This window comes from Dendropsophus ebraccatus, chromosome 2, assembly GCF_027789765.1.
Source record: "Dendropsophus ebraccatus isolate aDenEbr1 chromosome 2, aDenEbr1.pat, whole genome shotgun sequence".
NCBI classification, from domain to species: Eukaryota; Metazoa; Chordata; class Amphibia; order Anura; family Hylidae; genus Dendropsophus; species Dendropsophus ebraccatus.
Window position 1 is genome coordinate 204,235,305 of NC_091455.1, and position 20,763 is coordinate 204,256,067.

The 20,763-nt window shown below is 46.4% G+C and overlaps 2 protein-coding genes across 3 annotated transcripts in view; one reads left to right on the forward strand and one right to left on the reverse strand.

Annotated features, from left to right (window-relative positions):
- Positions 1 to 2,077: 2,077 nt before the first annotated feature.
- On the forward strand, positions 2,078 to 2,962 carry LOC138784876 (cyclin-dependent kinase 5 activator 1-like). The gene has a single exon (XM_069960571.1). It carries the CDS (start codon positions 2,078 to 2,080, stop codon positions 2,960 to 2,962), a length of 885 nt encoding a protein of 294 aa, XP_069816672.1.
- A 7,764-nt stretch (positions 2,963 to 10,726) lies between these two features.
- Positions 10,727 to 20,763, reverse strand: part of LOC138783896 (unconventional myosin-Ig-like) — a 91,142-nt gene continuing 81,105 nt past the window's right edge. For both annotated transcript variants that reach the window (XM_069959202.1, XM_069959203.1), the window contains one exon: positions 10,727 to 10,979. In XM_069959202.1, coding sequence (XP_069815303.1) covers positions 10,811 to 10,979 — 169 coding nt within the window. In that variant the 3' untranslated portion in view covers positions 10,727 to 10,810. The remainder of the gene's footprint in view (positions 10,980 to 20,763) is intronic.

The following is a 20,763-nucleotide window of genomic DNA, read 5'->3' on the forward strand; positions in this document are numbered from 1 at the left end:
GATGTGTCTGCGCTGATACATCGTAATAAACTTATAGGTGAGAGATATGTGTCTGCACTGATATATTGTAACAAACTATTATTATAAGGGAGAGATGTGCTTCTGCACTGATACATTGTAACAAACTATTATTATAAAGGAGAGAGATGTGTCTGCACTGATACATTGTAACAAACTATTATTATAACGGAGAGAGATGTGTCTGCACTGATACATTGTAACAAACTATTATTATAAAGGAGAAAGATGTGTCTGCACTGATACATTGTAACAAACTATTATTATAAGGGAGAGATGTGTCTGCACTGATACATTGTAACAAACTATTATTATAAAAGAGAGAGATGTGTGTGTCTGCACTGATACATTGTAACAAACTATTATTGTAAGGGAGATATGTGGGTCTGCACTGATACATTGTAACAAACTATTATTGTAAGGGAGAGATGTGTGTCTGCACTGATACATTGTAACAAACTATTATTATAAAGGAGAGAGATGTGTCTGCACTGATACATTGTAACAAACTATTATTATAAGGGAGATATGTGGGTCTGCACTGATACATTGTAACAAACTATTAATGTTATGAGCCGCGTCTAGTATGGAGCCTCAAGGGCGGCCACATTCACGTCAGTATATTTTCAAGGATGAAATTCGTGATCGGCAAATTTTTATCCACAATCCGCAAAAAAATCATCTGTAGTGTGCTCTGTATTGTGCTGATCCTTAAATTAAAGGTCTAGTTCTAAAAAATAAAATGGGAAGGCAGAAATAAGCTTGGTGATGTCACAAAAACGGGTGTTGGGTACTGAGTAATGTTTTGTCATACATTAAGTCCTGGGGGCTACATGTCATGGGTGATCTGTCCGTGTGACGCTCTGGTCATTGAGTGAATGGACAGTGCATAACAATGGAGCCAACACTGAAACAAAGAAGAGCAGGAGATCCCCATGTGTGCACCAGGTGGCGGTATAAGCTCTGCTACACCATATGAACAAGAGGAGGGGGGGGGGGGGGGGGGGAGGCAGAGAACAAATCATAATGCCTGAGCTTGATTCCCCCTGGAAGAGCAGAGCTGGTTGGATCAGGCACACAGAGATGCCTGTGAGCTGGGAGCAGGATCAGCCCTCTCCTCTCAGTATCTCCTGCCTCTCATCAGATGCTGATCACTGCCAGCCCCCTCACCAATGCGGCACGACTGGGGGGCTCTCCACCTCCTCCATACACTGACAGCACAGGGCATCTTCCCAGGGGCAAGAGGTGATAAACATCTCACCCTCTACCGGAAAATCTGCCCCAATTCCAAAGGAAGAGACAGCGGGAGCTGTGCCCGGAGCCATCTGACAAAGCCGGTGCTTTTAACCCTTTCTGCATCAGAAAAACCACCAAGCAATCTCCGCGCTCCCTGCAGGGACTAAGACTCCTCAGCCGCCTTTGTCTACCAATGGACGATTGACTATAAATGCTGCCTTAGCATTGACTATCACTCCGATCATCATCATCATCACCAGTCAACAATTATTCCTGCAATCCGGATAAACACCCAGATTGTGGCACCAAGACAAGGACGGATCAATATAAGGTGTTATTGACAGTGAGCGAGAGCCAATCTCCAGCCACATCCTCCATATCCCTGGTAACATCTGCCCCCTCCTATCTGCAGTGCACATCTCCAAGAAGAAAAAGGATTGCAGGAAGACCACTGAGACGCACGGCATCTGAATGAAGGATTCATCCTCCTCCAAGACCCCTGCACATGAACATGAATCACTGAATCATTTGCTTTGAATGGACTTCTGAGAGCCAAAAGAAAAAGCAACTGCAGAGCCCCGAGAAAAAAAACTGCACCCCTATATTTAGAGGCAGCTGCCCCCTCTCCAGCACTGCACATTGTTTAGGGGGCAACGCTGCTTGTGTCCTGCAATGCAGGCAACAAAGACCTGTCAATCTCATTCCTCAGCTTAATGCAAGTCATCAGCCTCTAGCAGATTGGAAATTCTTGGGCTTGTCGAGCTCCTCAGAGGCTACTTGGCCTTGTCACGCCCTCGTCTTGCTTGTAAAGATCTCTGCCAGCATGGGCACCGTCTTGTCCCTGTCACCGGGCTCTCGGAAGGCCAGCCTGTACGATGACGGCTCGGGATCCCTGGCACATTACACGAGCGTAAGCAAGAGCAGTGGGCAGAAGCCTGACAAGGCGCTGAAACGACACTCCATTTTCATTCCAGCTCTCACCTGGAAGAGGCTGGTGGCCTCCACCAAGAAAAAGACATCCAGAAAGGGAACTGCCAACAGCAACTACCAGAAAGATGTTGCCCATTTAAACCACGAGAATGTGAAAAAATCTCTATCCTGTGCCAATCTCTCCAGCTACGACAGTCAACCCCTGGCCCCTCTTAGCTCCAAGCAGATCTCATCCATCAAGAAGGTCTCCAGCACCACCGGAGGTGGTGGTTCTCCAAAGAGAGTCATCGTCCAGGCCTCCACCGGTGAACTCCTGAAATGCCTTGGAGAATTCCTCTGCAGGAGATGCTACCGACTGAAACACTTGTCCCCCACAGACCCTATTCTATGGTTACGTAGTGTTGACCGCTCCTTGCTTCTCCAAGGATGGCAAGACCAGGCCTTCGTCACCCCGGCCAACGTGGTTTTTGTCTACTTGCTCTGCAGGGACGTCATTGACGGGGACTCTGTGGCCACTGAGCATGACTTGCAAGCCGCTCTCTTGACCTGCCTGTATCTATCCTACTCCTACATGGGCAACGAGATCTCCTACCCTCTTAAGCCTTTCTTGGTGGAAGCGGGCAAAGATGCCTTCTGGGACCGATGTCTCTGTATCATTGATGCTATGAGTGCCAAGATGTTGAGAATTAACGCAGACCCGCACTATTTCACCCAGGTGTTTGCTGACCTAAAAAACGAGGGCAATCGTGATGAATTCTCCAGAGTACTTGACCGGTGACTGTCCTCCAGAGAGTAGACCAAGCTCCATCATGGGTCAGGACTATTCTCTACCATCTCTGGCAACATCAATGATCCAGTAGCCAAAAAAAGAAATCTTAAAAGGAAAAAAATGGGACCACGTTCAACCTTTTGTGCATTGTCTGCGTTGAGAGGCGGTGGATAATTCGAGGCAGTGTGACTACTGACCAACGTGCATCTTTCTTTTTAGGCCAACAAGTGCCTCGCTCTCACATCACCTCTAGTCCCTTTCCTTACAAGGACTGACGCGTTTCTTTCCCTCACACGTGCATATGGGAAGCGGCTGTTCACACTCATCCCAAAGCAATCACCAGACTTTTGCCTCTTGTACAATCCAGCACGAAGAAGATAAGTGGGAAAGAGACGCTCAATGGATTCCACCTCTGCGCCACCATTGCCGCTTGGATGTATATTTACAGTGTTATATGTGGGCCTGGCCTATCATGGCTGGTGGCTTCAGGTTCTGGAGATAGGTAATGGAGGACGATGTCGCCCTCTTCCCAGTCCCTACATGAATGTGACACTTGTGATGGGTCTGACGTTACTTCTCTTGTCATAGTTTGCAGGTCGTGTGGAGACCACCTTGTGCCACCCTCAAATCTTCTCCAAAAACTTTCTTTTACAATTGTACTGCATTTATCTGATGGGTTTAGCTTCTGTGACCTCGTAGTCGTGACCCGGTCCCGGTCACTACGTCATTGATTTATTTCCAGGACTTAAATTATTTTGTAGCAATTTAACAAAATTGTGCCAGACAACTATGAGTTATGGTAGAATATGGCAGGGACGGCCCTGATGTGATTGTAGCTGTGGATGCTTGTCGTTGTTATGGGGGAGGAGGGGGAGGGGGGGGGGCAAGTCTTGTAACATCAGGATGACCCATTATTTCAGGTCATCCCAGGCGGGCCTGAGTTGCTGTTGACAGATCTCGGGATTATTTCTGGTCACTTAGCGATAACACACTGATCTGGTTTTAGATTAATGAGAATTGGATTGACGCGTTTCGAGTCTGTGACGTCTCCTTCCTGCAGGGTTTTTGCTATGTCCCTCATACCTAGGTCTGCAGGGGGCTGGTCACGGATCCCACTGTTTACACAGGGGTTCTGCATACATGTAACATTGATTATTTAAGGTCATGTTGCAATTTCTTTGATACATTTTTGCACATGATGGGGGGGGGGATTTTTTTTTTACAGTGTTATATATTTATAGGCCACGCTTAGTTTTTCTGACATTGGGGTGGGGTCTACTCAGTAATGGCGCCAATGTGTCCAATGCAGCTTGCACATTAGATATAATAACGTAACCTTTACAGCACATCAGATCTTATGCAATTTGTGGTATTTTGTAGGCTGGGGAGGGGGGCCGGCCCGCTGTTCTTTATAACCTCACAGCTTCATGCATGAGGCACCATGTACCTTGTGCCTCTATTATATCCCCATTAAATTAATGGGTAGGATTGTTGCATAGCCAAAGGTTCATGCGAGGGGCACTGATTTATTTCCTTATGAAGGGGGCCTATGTGCATTGTGGATAATGCTGCATGGCTGATGTTCCTGCACATGTGTGTTGATTTGTCAGTATTGTGGGCTGTCACGTGGCCCCTGTACACTGAGATACCATGGAGCCGGGTGCTAATTGTGCCCCCCGGCCGCTCAGCGCTGTGGAGGGGTGACCTACATCTCCGCCTGTGTCTGCAGAGTGAGCAGCCGGGGAAGAAAAGAACAAAAACAACATTTCCACAGCATTGCTCCATAGCAGGGATGGCAGGGTGGGCTCTGCAATGCATGCTGGGTACTGTAAGGGCTTCGATACAGATTCTGATTTATTCATTGTCTACCAGCGGCCATATTGGTCCGGTTATATCCCCTCTATTGGGTCATTTGGATGGTATTGTACCAATGAGTATTATAGGGTTATTTTTATCGTGTGAATGGAGGCAGCCATACTGTTACCTATATGTCCACATTGAGCCAATGATAGTGATGAGGTACGAGGCATGCAGCACCTTACGCCTCACTAGTTTTTGCTGTATTCTACTCTATGAGGGAGATTTATCAAACATGGTATAAAGTGAAACTGGCTCAGTTGCCCCTAGCAACCAATCAGATTCCACCTTTCATTTTCCAAAGAGTCTGTGAGGAATGAAAGGTGGAATCTGATTGGTTGCCGGGGGCAACTGAGCCAGTTTTACTTTACACCATGTTTGATAAATCTCCCCCTATATAAGTTATATTGTGCCAACACTTGACGCAACCTCCAGCATTGATTACTATTTGTGAAGCCGGAATCTGGGGTTGCCATGGGTTACCACACCCGTAAGAGGAATGCACTACAAATCCCAGCAGGATTATGGGGACTGTTGGGGGAGAGGCAGATCTTGTTGGATTTTATGGACCTGTAACCTGATGTCAGGGGACTATAACTCCCAGCATGCTGATAGTTACAGTTCCCTGACACGATGTGATGGGGGTTGCTGGAATGACTGGTTATCTATGGCGCCAATAATGAACAGATTATTACTATTACAGTATGAATCCAAACACCGTGGGTGGGTGACAACCGTGCATCATAATGTGTGAGTCACTGTCAGCGTGGGCAGGGGGAACCCACCTACCTATAGGGGCCATGTATACAGATGATACATACATCAGTGTTATATAACAGGTAATAAAGGGAGATGTGGGCAGATCAGTATATAGCTGGAGTTGGCCCGTATCATGTGGATTCCTTAGATTTCACATTTTATGTTCAAAATGAAGAGTCCTTAGATAGCGAGTGAATGGGTGATGGTGCATGTGTAGAGGAGAGCCGGGGTGGCTGGCGGCTGACATCTATGGCATCTGCCCCACATCCATTAACTGCCCCCCCTGAAAAAGCAGAATCCTGTACTCCCCACTATAACCAGTATCAGGCACGTCTGTAGTTTCCATGGTATCCTGGATTCCGGTTGCCTAGCAACCACTTGTCTCTCTCAGAAGTGACCACTCCTCTGCCCATCTATGCTGCAGCAGTTTTTCAGGCCCCTACAAACCCCTGTTGTATTGATTCTCCTTATGAAGACCCAATTGGCGCATGCAATGCTCCCTGGGAAATAAAATATGCAAATTAGCTTCCCTCCAAAAAGAAGAGGCTTATCTCTTTAGTGCCACCTATGGGTAGCACAGGGGAAACTCAAACTCTGAAAGAATCTTCCGCGTGCGGCTGGGTCCCTGATCCCTACATTTTGTGTAATAACCCAGAGATTCCATTATATACTCCAAGCAACCCAAGAAACTCTGATTTGCAAAAAAAAAGTTTATTTATTACATTTTTTTTATTGAGGCTGATGGGATGTATGACAATACTGGGGATGTGTCCTGATGGTGGAACTTTGACTAAATGAGCAGTCTCCCAGTATAACCAGTAACAGGTCTCCAGTATCCCCCGTATGCAGTTATAATAAAATTGATGCGATTGTGTGGAGATTAGGGAGTGCAGATTTGATGGCAGACCATATTTAAAGGGATTATTCAGTATTAGAAAAACATGCCTGCTTTCTGTCCGAAACAGCACCACACTTGTCCACTGCTGTGTCCGGTATTGCAGCTCAGCTTTACCGAATCAAATACGATGTAGCTGCAATTCTGCACACAACCTGCAAACAGAAGTGGCGCTGTTCTTGGTTGAAGGAAGCCTCACTGGGGGCTATCGCTGACACTCCAGAAATCTGGGCAGACTAAGCCATGGATGCAGATATCTTGGAGTTGTATTATGTGCCGGAATATTTAGATACTGAACGTTTGGTGCAAAAAAAGTAAAAAAAATTATTGCAAAAAATCTTTAAAATATTAATAATAATAATAATAATAATAATAATAATAATAATAATAATAATAATAAAATGTTGCCAATAAAAGTTTAACTGTTGGATCAATGAGACAATGACCCGGGAACGTGTTAATTGCCGACTAATGAGGGTAATAAATAGAATCTCAGCGTCAGAGGTCAGCGGAATGTTCTACCTGATCCAGAGCCACTGGATCGACCCAATAAAGTAGTACAATCCGCTGCTCGCTGCCAGTGACTAGATTAGGAATTCTTCAATGTGAATGGCACTTACTATGGGAACGCACTGGATAAGCCCCTCCACCCGCAGTAATGGGGGGGTGCAGCGCTGTACTGTATATATTAGAGGCGGTGATGATATCTTTCATGTCTCGGTGTGTGTGCTGCATGAATTCTGTGTTTGCAGATTTTCCCCGCAATTTGTAAATTATTTAATTTATAAAGCAATGAAAAAAAAAAATCAAAAAAATGTGAAAAAAAAGGGTCAGCTTCTGGCGGTTTCCTTTGTGTTTCTATGGACGATGCTCTTTTTGTTTGTACGGACTCTTTTCTATGTGCTGACACTGGAAACTTTAGTTTTCTTCTTGACTTGAGGAGCGGGAGCCTCGTCGAGGCTTCACCCGAGGAATTACAGAAAAACACAAAAAAAAAGTCTCACTTTCCGGCACATGATGGGGGCCAGGGCTCCCTGTCCACTGCCCTGGATGGTGGGATGACCATAGACCATGGGACGAGGACCTCGGGCTCCACCAAATGCTTCACCTCAGGAAGTACAATGAACACACAATATGGCCGCCTGTGTCACCCGTGTATGACGTGTACATGTTGATGTCAGGATGGAGCTGGAAGGAAGGAAAAGCGATTGGGACATTTCTGAGTGGGGGGAGGGGGGATAAAGCGGATATCTGTAGGTTTGTCTTGTCTGTGCAGGATGTGTGGGTTGTGGATCGAGGCTGGGGACGGCGGGGAACGTGGGCGCTCTCACCCTCTTACGGAAGGGGCAGTGGCACTTTTCAATAAAATAAAATGTTGACAATGGATTTCAGTCTCCTTGATTTGCAAAATGTTTTTTGTTTTTTTTTACTTTTTGGGAAATTATAACAATTTTGGAAATATATTACACTATACAGGGGACCAGGGGTGGAGACACTTAAATAGCTGCTAAGCAGTAGGCAAAATGGCTAATTTGTCGCCATCCGTGACCCCTTCTCTACCAGCTGATCTCAAGGTGTTTTATGACTCCAATCACATCCAGTGAGTGACTGCAGTGCATTGTGGGAGTTCATGTAACCTGGAGACACACAAGCAAGCTCTGGATGTGACTGGAGTATAAAGCAGCTCAGGATTAGTACAGCTAAGGATTTGTAGAGTTACGCTTCATTCACTTGTCCGTAGTGCAGCCCGTGACCACGGACCCGCATTATGAATCTGTTGTGCTCCGTGCTTTACTACATTGCCACTTCATTAGCATAGCATGGCTGTATCAGTACAGTAGCGATAAGATTTTATATGTCACTGTCGTTACAAAAAAGCTCTGAGTTAGGGCCCTATTCCACCGGACGATTATCGTTTGCATAATCGTTAACGATTAACGATCTCAAACGACCGCTATTGCGAAAGACCTGAAAACGTTCACTCATTTCCATGGAACGATAATCATTACTTATGATCATAATTGCGATAGTTTTTTCTTAGCTATTTCTTCGCTATTGCGTTCGTATCTATTGCAAACGACCGAACGACGTCTTATTCAATGCGAACGATTTGCGAACGTTTTGCGAACGAGCAACGATAAAAATAGGTCCAGGTCTTATAAAGCGATCAACGATTTCTCCTTCGGTCGTTAATCGTTAACTGCATTTCAACCGAACGATTATCGTTTAGATTCGAACGATTTAACGATAATCTGAACGATAATTGTCCGGTGGAATAGGGCCCTTAGAAAAAAAGAGTCAGACTTATAATGGAGCTCTATGTAGCCTGACTTTTTTTCTAACTCTTCTTCTCCCCGCTCGTTCTGCCGTTCAGTACGGGTATAAACACTCACAGCCGGACAGATCAAAACTATGACGTCAAAAGTTTTTTGCTACGACAGTGACACTTTAAACTGATCCGGAGCTCCCGGCATCATAATGAATCATGATGGCAGGAGTTGCACATTCTGTTCCACTGTACATGTTCCGTGCATGGACCGCAATCACGGAACATGTGAATGCCCCCAACTTTATAAGTCCTTTGCTGTACTGGCCTGAGCTACATGTGACCACCCCATTACGCAGTAGTTTTTCTAAGTTACTAGACATGATGTAAAAACAACCAACCCTGGATCTAGCAGCTTCCTGTTCTGATCACACAGATGATAATTTGTTACAATGTATGAGTCTAAACACCACAGAATCTCGCTGATAGCTCTTACCTGCACTGATACATTGTAATAAATAAAATCTGTCCTCTGCAATTCTTGCTCTGAACTGCTGACATGTGGTACTTTCATATATCTGATGTGCTGAGGGCTGTCATTTCTCCTCGCTCCCCCTCCCATCCATACATAGGAAATACATCTGTAAGCAGGGCTTGGCTTCCAGCTGACTGTCAGAGATGGGAGGGGGAGTGAGGAGGTGTTACAGACCTCTACACTTCAGGGGCTTGGGAACACCTTTATAGTATTGGGGTCATGTATCTTATGGTATATCTTTATATAGGTGTCCGCTTCCCTTCACACAGCCATACAGATAAATCTACAATCCTGTCTGTCTCAGGCCACCCCTAGGGGGAGCTCAGGAGTTTACAGGATACTGTGTCATAATTCGATTAGCAAGATGTGTACCATGTAGCTGCTGGGGGGTCTGATCTCCCATGGCTATAATTGTGCAGAGTTTGGTGCTACAGTGAGGTGACAACTCAATCGGAGGCATGACCCATGTATTGAGGATCCCATTCTCATAGTTCTGTGTCCTCACCCTAATATTATATGGGAAACTTTCTTATATACCTTATATTTCAAGATCTTTGCTTTTGGTCAGTAAATAAAAATATCTTAATAAAATATCTTCTCACCTCAAAAGACTGGAAGTGCTGCTTGCTCAGCTGGTAGTTTGTTACAGTGTATCAGGTAAGAGCTATAAGCCTGGAGTCTAGTTATTTGTACTTATAGTGTTAGGCTGTATTCACACACCCGTAGTGCAGTCCGCGACCGCAGACCCGCACTACTGTGCATCAGTAGTGCTCCGTGCTTCACGGAGCACTACGTTTACCCTAGCGATCTGTGCCGCAAAAAACGGTCCACATTACAACATGTCCGTTTTTTCGCGGCAGGGATCGTGGCCACGTATACACGTACGGACGTGTGAACAGGGCCATTGAATAACATCGGTTCTATGTTCTGTCCACAATTGCGTGCCCGTGGACAAAACAATGGATGTGTGAATTAGGCCATAAGCCCCCAGAGGATTGTTTAGTCTGGATACAACTGTAACGTGGACAGACATTAGACAGCTGAAGTGACCCCCTATAGTGCAGGGAGCACATAGACTTTCCTACATCAGATGTTCAGTAACTGGATTAAAGACAACGCTTTTGAATAAACTCAATAGACAGGGAATGCTGGGAACTTCAAGCTGCAGAATTGTGAATTCAGCTCTTGAGTAAATAGGGCTGCATTTCTAGCTCTCAGATTGTGGGCTGTCATGTGGGCGTTCTTACCTTTGTACTAGTTTATATTGATGTAGGACTGTGGGGGTGTGGAGGGGGACAAGACACCAGGGAAGGGCTCCAGATGGGTGACATTGTTCTCCTCTAAGATGACTAAGGATGTAACTTCCTGGCTTCAAATTATAGAAGAAAAATCTGCTCTGAGGGTCAAACTGCAGCTCTAACAAGTAAAATCCTGAGCAGACGGACAGCGGAGGAGCCTCCGTATTGTACCAAAGGTTTATTATTCGGGCGGAGGCAACGTAATAAAATATTGTGGCATTTAGGCAGCAAAACCCTCAGCAGTTCCTCAGTTCTGGGCTGTAATCCTCGGCCAGTACAGAACCAAACCATCACGGCCCTTGCGAAACTCCGGCTTGGCGATGCCACTTCTTGTCTCCACAGTGATCAGCCGCCGTCGGCCTCGGACTTTCATCTGGATGCAGGCAGCTACGTTCACTGAGATCTCCTGCCGGGTTCTGTGAAGAGAAGTGACATGGGGTTAGTGCACCATTATATAGACTGGTTATACTCCAGTCACATCCAGAGCTGCATGCACACTTCCTCCAGCTGTCAGGTGGAATCCATCGGCATGGTGCTGACAGACACAAGCCCAGGAGCCTGGAACAGCTCCCAGAATGCACTAGCCTCTGCTCCGCTGCACTCTGATATAGGTGCTGAGACCAGAAGGGGAAAGTTGAGTTGTGAATGCAGCTCTTGAGGTGTCTGAACTACAAAACATTATGAGCACAAGTAAAACCAAAAACCATTGAAGTGATGGCCATAGGTGGAGCTGTGCCCCCAAAATGATAGTTGAGAGCCCCCATCATTGTCAGCCCTAGTGCCCCATAATGAAAGCCACAGAACCCCCATCACTGTTAGCCACAGTGCCCCATAATATTAGTAACAGAGTCCCCATCATTATGAGCCACAGCCCCCCATAATAATAACCATAGAGCCCCCATCATTGTCAGTCACAGTGTACCCTTAAAGGAGAAGTCAGGTGAATTCAAGTATTGTATTGCTACCCAAAACTTATACAAATCACCAATATACACTTATTACAGGAAATGCTTATAAAGAGTTTTTTTCCCCTGCACTTACTACTGCATCAAGGCTTCACTTCCTGGATAACATGGTGATGCCACTTCCAGGATAACATGGTGATGTCACTTCCTGGATAAAATGGTGATGTCACGACCCGACTCCCAGAGCTGTGCGGGCTGTGGCTGCTGGAGAGGATGATGGCAGGGGAACACTGAGGGACACAGGGCACTGGAGGGACACTGAGCATCCCTCTGCCATCATTCTCTCCAGCAGCCACAGCCTGCACAGCTCTGGGAGTCGGGTCGTGACATCACCATGTTTTCCAGGAAGTGACATCACCATGTTATCCAGGAAGTGACATCACCATGGTATCCAGGAAGTGACATCACCATGGTATCCAGGAAGGGACATCACCATGTTTTCCAGGAAGTGACATCACCATGTTATCCAGGAAGTGACATCACCATGGTATCCAGGAAGTGACATCACCATGGTATCCAGGAAGTGAAGCCTTGATGCAGTTGTAAGTGTATATTGGTGATTTGTATAACTTTTGCGGGACAATAAAATACTTTAATAAAAATTTTCGCTGGACTTCTCCTTTAATATCAGTCATTGCTGCCATAACCAGAGAAACATGATCATTAAAGGATAGGCTGGCAGAAGTCTGGGTAGACTGACTGACTACAGTGATCTCTTCAGCATTTTCCTACCACATAACACCCCCCCACCCCAATGAACCTCATGAACGGGGCTGTCATCTGCACATTGTGTCTCCTCATTACTACAGGACCAGACACCTGCTGAGCACCATGAGGGTAACCCATGACCCTGAGGTCAGAGGGCACTCACCCCCTCTGCTGACCATCTGGGTATTACCAGGGGAGGACTCCTATAGTCCAGATCTATAATTTCTACATCTGTCACCAGTGAGTAGAGGTGCCCTTTAATGGCCCGCTGGTTACCATGAATGGAGTGATGCACTGCATTAACCCTTTCTCCATTCCGCTCAGTGTCACAAGGGCTCATTGTTATCCAGGGAGATCACCACATAAAGGAGGAGATGTGTCACACAATCCTGAGAGCTGCGCCAGGACTCCACATCCTGGGCCCCCGGGTGACCTGGGCACATGGTGCGGATAGTGATCTGAGGGCCGCTCAGCCTCTAATGGGAAGAGACAAAGGCCTGTGTGCCCAGGGGCTGCGTGCCACCGCCTGCTAAACGCCTCTAATTGATTGCATTAGAGAATATACTATTTATAACAAGCCAGAGAGAGAGGCCAGCGCTGACTAATCTGCCCCGGGGACCCCAGATACAGCGCCCTCTGCCGCAAACCAGTGCAAGTACACAGATCACATACAGAGTCTGCACAGAATACAGCAGCATCTTATGAGAACTCTGCAACTTTATCTTCACTTCTTAAACCATATTTAACATCTGTGCTTCCTGTCAATAAATTAGAACATCCTGTCAATCAATGAGAAGCCTTCTTGTATCCAACCCAGACACTCCTGGACTACAGTATACCTGCACTGATTTTTTTCCTACATTTGTCACTGTTTAAGATGCAGATTCTATGGAGTTTATCCATGACACATCTTGGAGAAAATATGTGATGCAGCTCAGTTTGAACTACGGTATACACATAGGAGTCACATTATTATCAACACCCCTTCTTATTATCACCATTGGCAGCGTGTAGCTTATGGAGGAGTGACATATGGTGAGCGGCCTCGTGGTATATAGGGTGCGATAGTGATTTATCAGAATTGTAATGAGATGATTATTGGCTTTTAGGACAGGGGTGGCGGTATTTCTGACCCGCAACGTGAGCTGTTCTCATGCTGCTGTGGTCACAGCACATGGTAGCACCATTGTGAATAAGCAACATAGAAACCTCTGATAACCAGGTGGTTTCATTGTATGGATGGACATTGGCATGTCAGGAGAGAAACATCAGAGAACAAACACACTGAAGCTATTGCTGAAAAAAACACAAGCTGATGGGGGCAGGGTTATGGTCTGGGGGTTGTTCTCTGGGGCACTCATCTGTGTGGAGGCGCTCTTATCTGATCTGGGTATGAATCCAGCCCTGTAGATCACGTATACCCATACATGCCGATTGTCTCTCCTGGACTGTAGAGGGAAATTAACCCCTATGCCTATGAATTCCCTGCGGACTAAAACTTAGCTTTTATTATAAACTTAAAATAGCCTACAATGTGCTCAATCTTACAGTGGTGATTAGGTGATTTAAAATAGATCAAGGTGTTGGTTACCTGTAGGCTCCGGTAGACTAAATACACATGTATGCGGTGGACAAGTGGTTAACATTAGCAGCACCTCGGCCGTTGGTGCTAGACTGATGAACTGTTTGTTCTATCGACTTACTGTTAGTGTCCTATTCCACGGGCCGAGGAGGGCCCGATCAACGATGTAAACAAGTGGCGATCTGCTAGATGGGGAGGAAGACAGCGCGGAGAAGAAGACCTGCAGGTAATGTATGATGATGCTGCTGCTGCTTGCCAAATCGTCGGTCACCTGCCTCGCACCGCTATTTAACCGTAGCGATGCTCGGTGGGGGAACAATGATTTTAGGTCTGGCCCTAAATGAACGATCAGCTGATGACACGATCATCGCCTGATCGTTCTCTCTATTTCACCGAACGATAATCTGCCGAATCGGGCCAAATGGGCCCGATCTGGCCGATTACCGTTACTGTGGAATAGGGCCCTTACTTAGTGACGGGTGATAAGCACAAAACACACCCGTCACTCTAACCACTTTTTGTCTCTGTATATACTACTCCGGTAGTTACCGCGGAGCTATATAGTTAGTCCCATCCGGGATTGGAGCCAGTACGCTCACTGAATGCGATTTTGTATACGCATGTACAAAGCCCACACCAAGCACCCAGGTCTACATAAAATACACTGTCTGCCTATAACCTAACATGTTTCGCTGATAGCTCATCATCTTTTTCAAAGAATTGGCAATCAGGATTGTCTCTCCTGGGGCAGATAGGATCTTTCAGCAAGACAATCCGACGTGCCACACAGCTAGAAATGTCTGACATTGGTTGGAAGAGCATGACCAAGACTTCCCAGTACTATTCTAACCCTAATCTCCCAGACCTGAACCCAATTGAGCATGGTGGTCTATGGATCCTTTGGAGGAAGTCAGCATGGCTCCAGATACCTGTGACACCTACCAGGACATTACTGGGTCACCCCTGGCCCATTAAGCTGCTGTCTGTGCTGCATACACCAGGCACTCTAGATATTAGATATTACAATAATGGTCTCCATTGTGTATATTCCCATAAAAAAACGTATCAGCATCTCATGTGTTTTTTGGCACATAATATGCAAAAACTTTTTAAATATAATGGGAGTTGTGGTTTCACATGTGATGGAGAGCTGCAGCTGTATACCAGCGCTCTGTATTATAATCCAGATACAAGACATCAGGATGCTTCCCATATTTTGCAGACATATAAATACTTCTGTCAACTGAAGAGTTAATAATTCTCAGAAGACAAAATAAAATCCTATAAGATCAGCAGAAGGTGGCACATTGTCACCACCTGCCCGTCACTTCCCGGGTGCTGCCACTTCTCCTCTGAAATATTTATAGCACTCCGACAGATCTGGGGCGAAGTGCCCTGGATACAGCTAATATTACCGCTGCCTGAAATCAGGGCGCCATGTGTGGAGGATTGGGCAAGCCCGGGACGAGAACACCCTGACCCAGCGGACAGAATGTGAGCAGCCCACTGGTATAATGGAGGGAAAAGGCACTGATTACAATGGGATCATCAAAGGGGATTACTCCTATAATACTGCCCCTATACTCAATGATTACAATTGGATCATCAGACAGAATTTCCTTATAATTCTGCCACCTATGTACAATATATAGCTACTATAATACTGTTCATTTATACTAGAATATAACTACTATAATACTGCCCCCTATATACAAGAATATAACTACTATAATACTGCTCCTATATACAGGAATATAACTACTATAATACTGCTCCCTATTTACAAGAATATAACTACTATAATCACAGGGAATGGAGAGACAGGTAGCCTGCACTGCATACACGTGGATCCAGTCTGTATTGAGCGGAGGCTAATGGTATGACTGACGTGAAGACAGCTGGGGTGCTATGGTGAATAGGCAGAGACATATAACAAGAAACAGGAGAAAGTCCAGCACTCACCAGTTGAAGTCTTCATAAATTTATTGCGTGGGAATCATATGCAGGGAAGGGGAGATGGAACAGTGAAGGTGCAGGCGCATCACCTGGGATAGCTATTTCGGGACTCCTTCCTTCGTCTAGCCAGGCCTGGCTAGACGAAGGGAGGAGTCCCGAAATAGCTATCCCAGGTGATGCGCCTGCACCTTCACTGTTCCATCTCCCCTTCCCTGCATATGATTCCCACGCAATAAATTTATGAAGACTTCAACTGGTGAGTGCTGGACTTTCTCCTGTTTCTTGTTATAACTACTATAATACTGCTCCTATATACAAGAATATAACTACTACAATACTGACCCCTATAGACAAGAATATAGCTACTATAATATTGCCTCCTGTATACAAAAATATAACCTTTTAAGAGTAACTTGGATTGAGAGTGTTTTACAAGAAGAGCTCAAAGTTTTTCAAAATTGTGACTTGGTGTAAGAGCATTGTGTGGGAGTGCAAGTGGGGAAGGGGCATGGTCTGCATAGCAGGGTCTACAGCCCTGTACTCTGACCCAGGAAGTCTCCCTCACCTTCCAATTCATAGCAGATCCACTTCAGGCTGGGGCTTACATGAGGGGACAGGACTGTGGAAGTAATCTCTGCATAGCTGCATCAGCTACACACAATGGTGCTATAACGTGTCTGCACTCACAATCAGCTACACACACTGCTGCTATAATGTGCCTGCACTAACACTCAGCTATTCACACTGTGGATAGGAAAGTTTCTCTTGCTGTCCTCCTGCACAGCTCTGGGATTCTCACTTCCTGATTGGTCCATGCTGAACACACACCCCTTCCCCACTGCTGTCATGTGACCACACAGACCTCTGACAGCAGCCCTGCTTCTCTATTCTAGCCTGTTGTACTACGCTACTGCATTATGGGGATCTGCCGTTCCATCCTTTTTCTACAAACTGCTGCTGTGTTATCAGGTTTATGCAGTTACTGTACATTAAACTCCACATGTGAGTGCTATACTGTAATAAAAAAATCATTATTTTTGGGGTGGGGAACCAATTTTCTGCATTTCAGTGATTTCTTATGGAAAAATTTGCTTTGGTGTAAGAGCGGATTTGGATTACAAGCGCGGTCCCGGAACCAATTCTGCTCGTAATCCAAGTTACCACTGTACTATAATACTGCTATTACATACAATATATAACTACTATTATACTGCCTCCTATGGATAAGAGTATGGTAGTGAACCCTGATTGGTTGCTCTCTCCCTGGTGATAATAATAGATGGGGGGCACAGTGATGACCCTAATATTCTTCTCTCCGGTTATATATAGATCTTCCTGGAGACGGTGATGAATCTTCCTGCAGTACACTTAGCAGGTGACAGGTGTCATAACTCATGGATTGTGGGGGAGGGGACATCACGTTGCTGCAGGTGGGGGTGTAATGGCGGCTGTGATGGCTTGTTTCCATGGTGATGAGAGGTAGCAGCGTCTTGGCTTCTCTCCCACCTGAGATGCAGATTTTTATACTTGTTCCTTTTTTAGGTTGAATTATCAGGAGATTGGGCTGGTTGGGTCTGGGGTGATGATGGCGGCTGCTCCCCCTCCCACACTCTGTCAGGGTGATGATTAATAACCAGATTCTGGGGGTCCGGAGGGTCACAGGTAACTGGATGGTCCATGACCAGGAGATGGTGAGGGGTCACTGCGCTCCATTACTCACATAACCTTGTGTTTTGACGCCATTTATAGACTTTCTCATCTGGAATTTGACAAAAATTAAACAAGAGAGAGTACAGGGCGGACGCAACTCCATCCTGTGCTTCTCAGTGTATCTAAGTGTATCTAAGCTAAATACCCCCCACTCACATACATCACACCAAAATACCCACAATGCTGTGATTAGTCCCTCAGCTGTGCTAGCACCCCCTAGAGGCAGGGTATGTACACACAATGCTGTGATCAGTCCCTCAGCTGTGCTAGCACCCCCTAGAGGCAGGGTATGTACACACAATGCTGTGATCAGTCCTTGTGCTAGCACCCCCTAGAGGCAGGGTATGTACCCACAATGCTGTGATCAGTCCCTGTACTGTGCTAGCACCCCCTAGAGGCAGGGTATGTACCCACAATGCTGTGATCAGTCCCTGTACTGTGCTAGCACCCCCTAGAGGCAGGGTATGTACCCACAATGCTGTGATCAGCCCCTGTACTGTGCTAGCACCCCCTAGAGGCAGGGTAAGTACACACAATGCTGTGATCAGTCCCTGTACTGTGCTAGCACCCGCTAGAGGCAGGGTATGTACACACAATGCTGTGATCAGTCCCTGTACTGTGCTAGCACCCCCTAGAGGCAGGGTATGTACCCACAATGCTGTGATCAGTCCCTGTACTGTGCTAGCACCCCCTAGAGGCAGGGTATGTACACACAATGCTGTGATCAGCCCCTGTACTGTGCTAGCACCCCCTAGAGGCATGGTATGTACACACAATGCTGTGATCAGTCCCTGTACTGTGCTAGCACCCCCTAGAGGCAGGGTATGTACCCACAATGCTGTGATCAGCCCCTGTACTGTGCTAGCACCCCCTAGAGGCAGGGTATGTACCCACAATGCTGTGATCAGTCCCTGTACTGTGCTGGCACCCCCTAGAGGCACGGTATGTACCCACAATGCTGTGATCAGTCCCTGTACTGTGCTAGCACCCCCTAGAGGCACGGTATGTACCCACAATGCTGTGATCAGCCCCTGTACTGTGCTAGCACCCCCTAGAGGCACACGGTATGCTAATTATATAAACAAGTGGCAGCCGTCAGTGTACGGGCGTCTCTGTGTCTTCTTGTCACGCCGTGTTGCTGGGTAGGTTTCCCGTCTCGGTGCGCTGTGTAGGTGTGACACAATGGTAGCTCTTCTGGAGATAAATGATGAGTAAACTGTCAGAATCTCCAATCCTCTCCTCCTCCTCCTCAGCGGGCACCGCATCTTGTCTCAGCCATTAACCAGCGTGCCTGTGGTCGCTTAGCAACCCAGAGCCCGGCTGTCAGGCATCTGGAAAGTGGGACAACAAGGACCATCCAGGACAAGGGGCAATCCTCTGCTTCAACACCTGGTGTAAGGTGACCCGCCCTGGGGTGGTGACCTGGGTACAGACCCAACCATAACTACCCCCCATAACACAGGACTACACCCCAATCATGTACTGCCAGGGTATCTAAGCCTATCATGTGTGATACTGTTTCATGACAGGCTGTATCTGCACCTATCATATGTTATACTGTGTGCTGACCTGCTGTATCTAAACCCAACATGTGTGATACTGTCTGCTGGCCTGCTGTATCTAAGCCTATCATGTGTGATACAGTCTGCTGACATGCTGGATCTAAACCCAACATGTGCTATTCTTTCTGCTGACCTGCTGTATCTAAGCCTATCATGTGCAATCCTTCTGTCTAATCCTATCATGTTATATAATATAATGTACAGCCATCATGGCCGCCTCCTCTCTCCCCCCCATATCTGTGTTCGGTTCTGGTGTTGGTTTCTGTGCGGATCTGATGATTTGGTTATTTCTCTGTTATAAATCTCTTCTCCCTCCACTGTATGAATCTAATAGAATTACTTACATGGCGGCCCCCTTGGTGTCTACATGTAACCATGAATTCTTCATAGTAATGCAGGTTCTGGTGTTATATACACTGTTGCGCTTCCTATAGTCCAGTCCATGAATAGAATCCCAGAATCCCAGGCAGTGAACACTGACACATAACAAGAGGAGGAATACTTGGAAAGACAATGGCTTTGCAGTATTCTTTCATGATGGATTTGTCCAGGATTTTCCACACCAGTGCACCCAGTGACCACCCTAGAGGAGACCCTTTTGCTGGTCATGTGATGAGCCGCAGCCAATGGCAGGCTGTGGGTTATAACATGGCGTGCAGCGGGCGCTCCTGTCACTTCTGCTGTGTATGCTAATGATCTGCTGTCAGTGGAGATGAAGCTACAGATGCTGCGGCCCCTCAGGGGGTCCCTGGGCTCCTTACTAATGATTCCAAATCCAGAACAGCAGCGATTAATACTGCGCTCCAGGTCCCTCCGAGACCTCCCTACACCGAGGCGGAAAAGTAAACAGTCTCGGGGTCCCATCACCAAAAATCTACACCCCCGGAGCTGCCACCCATACAGCGCAACAAGGAGCGGTGGAGGAACACTGAATATTATCTGATGTTCTGCTGCAGTATAGGGGACCCCAAACTGCACAGACCCCACCATATCTATAGGCTTCATAATAACTATCCGAGGGTCCGGACACACACCATCATGGTAAGGGGACATTAAAGGGGTTATCCAGCGAAAATCTTTTTCTTTCAAATCAACTGGTGTCAGAAAGTTATATAGATTTGTAATTTACTTCTACTAAAAAAATCTCAAGTCTTCCCATACTTATTAGCTGCTGTATGTCATGCAGGAAATGTTTTATTTTCAGTCTGACACAGTGCTCTCTGTTGCCACCTCTGTCCAAGACAGGAACTGTCCAGAGCAGGAGAGGTTTTCTATAGGAAACCCAAACTCATGGCCGTCCAGCTGTTGCAAAACTACAATTCCCATCATGCCTGAACGACCAAAGCTTTAGCTGTCCAGGTATGATGGGAATTGTAGTTACGCAACAGCTGGTAGGCCGCAGTTGGACACTTGTGCTTTATAGGATCCTCTTTATCAGTGTTTGGATGCTCTGGATCAGCAATGGCCCTGGGCTCAGGATCTGCTGTAATCACAGGGCAGCTATTCCAGCTGCTGCATGTATGGAGCTGTCCCTGGTGCTGACCCTCGTCCGGCTGCATACAGGCTGACAATTACACAGAGACGCAAAGAACTCACTAGGTGTTCAACCTATGTCTCTCCAGCTGTTAAAGAACTACAACTCCCAGCAAGCTTAAACAGCCAACAGTGGTCTGAGCATGCTGGGAGTAGTGGTTTTGCAACAGCTGAAGGGCCTCAA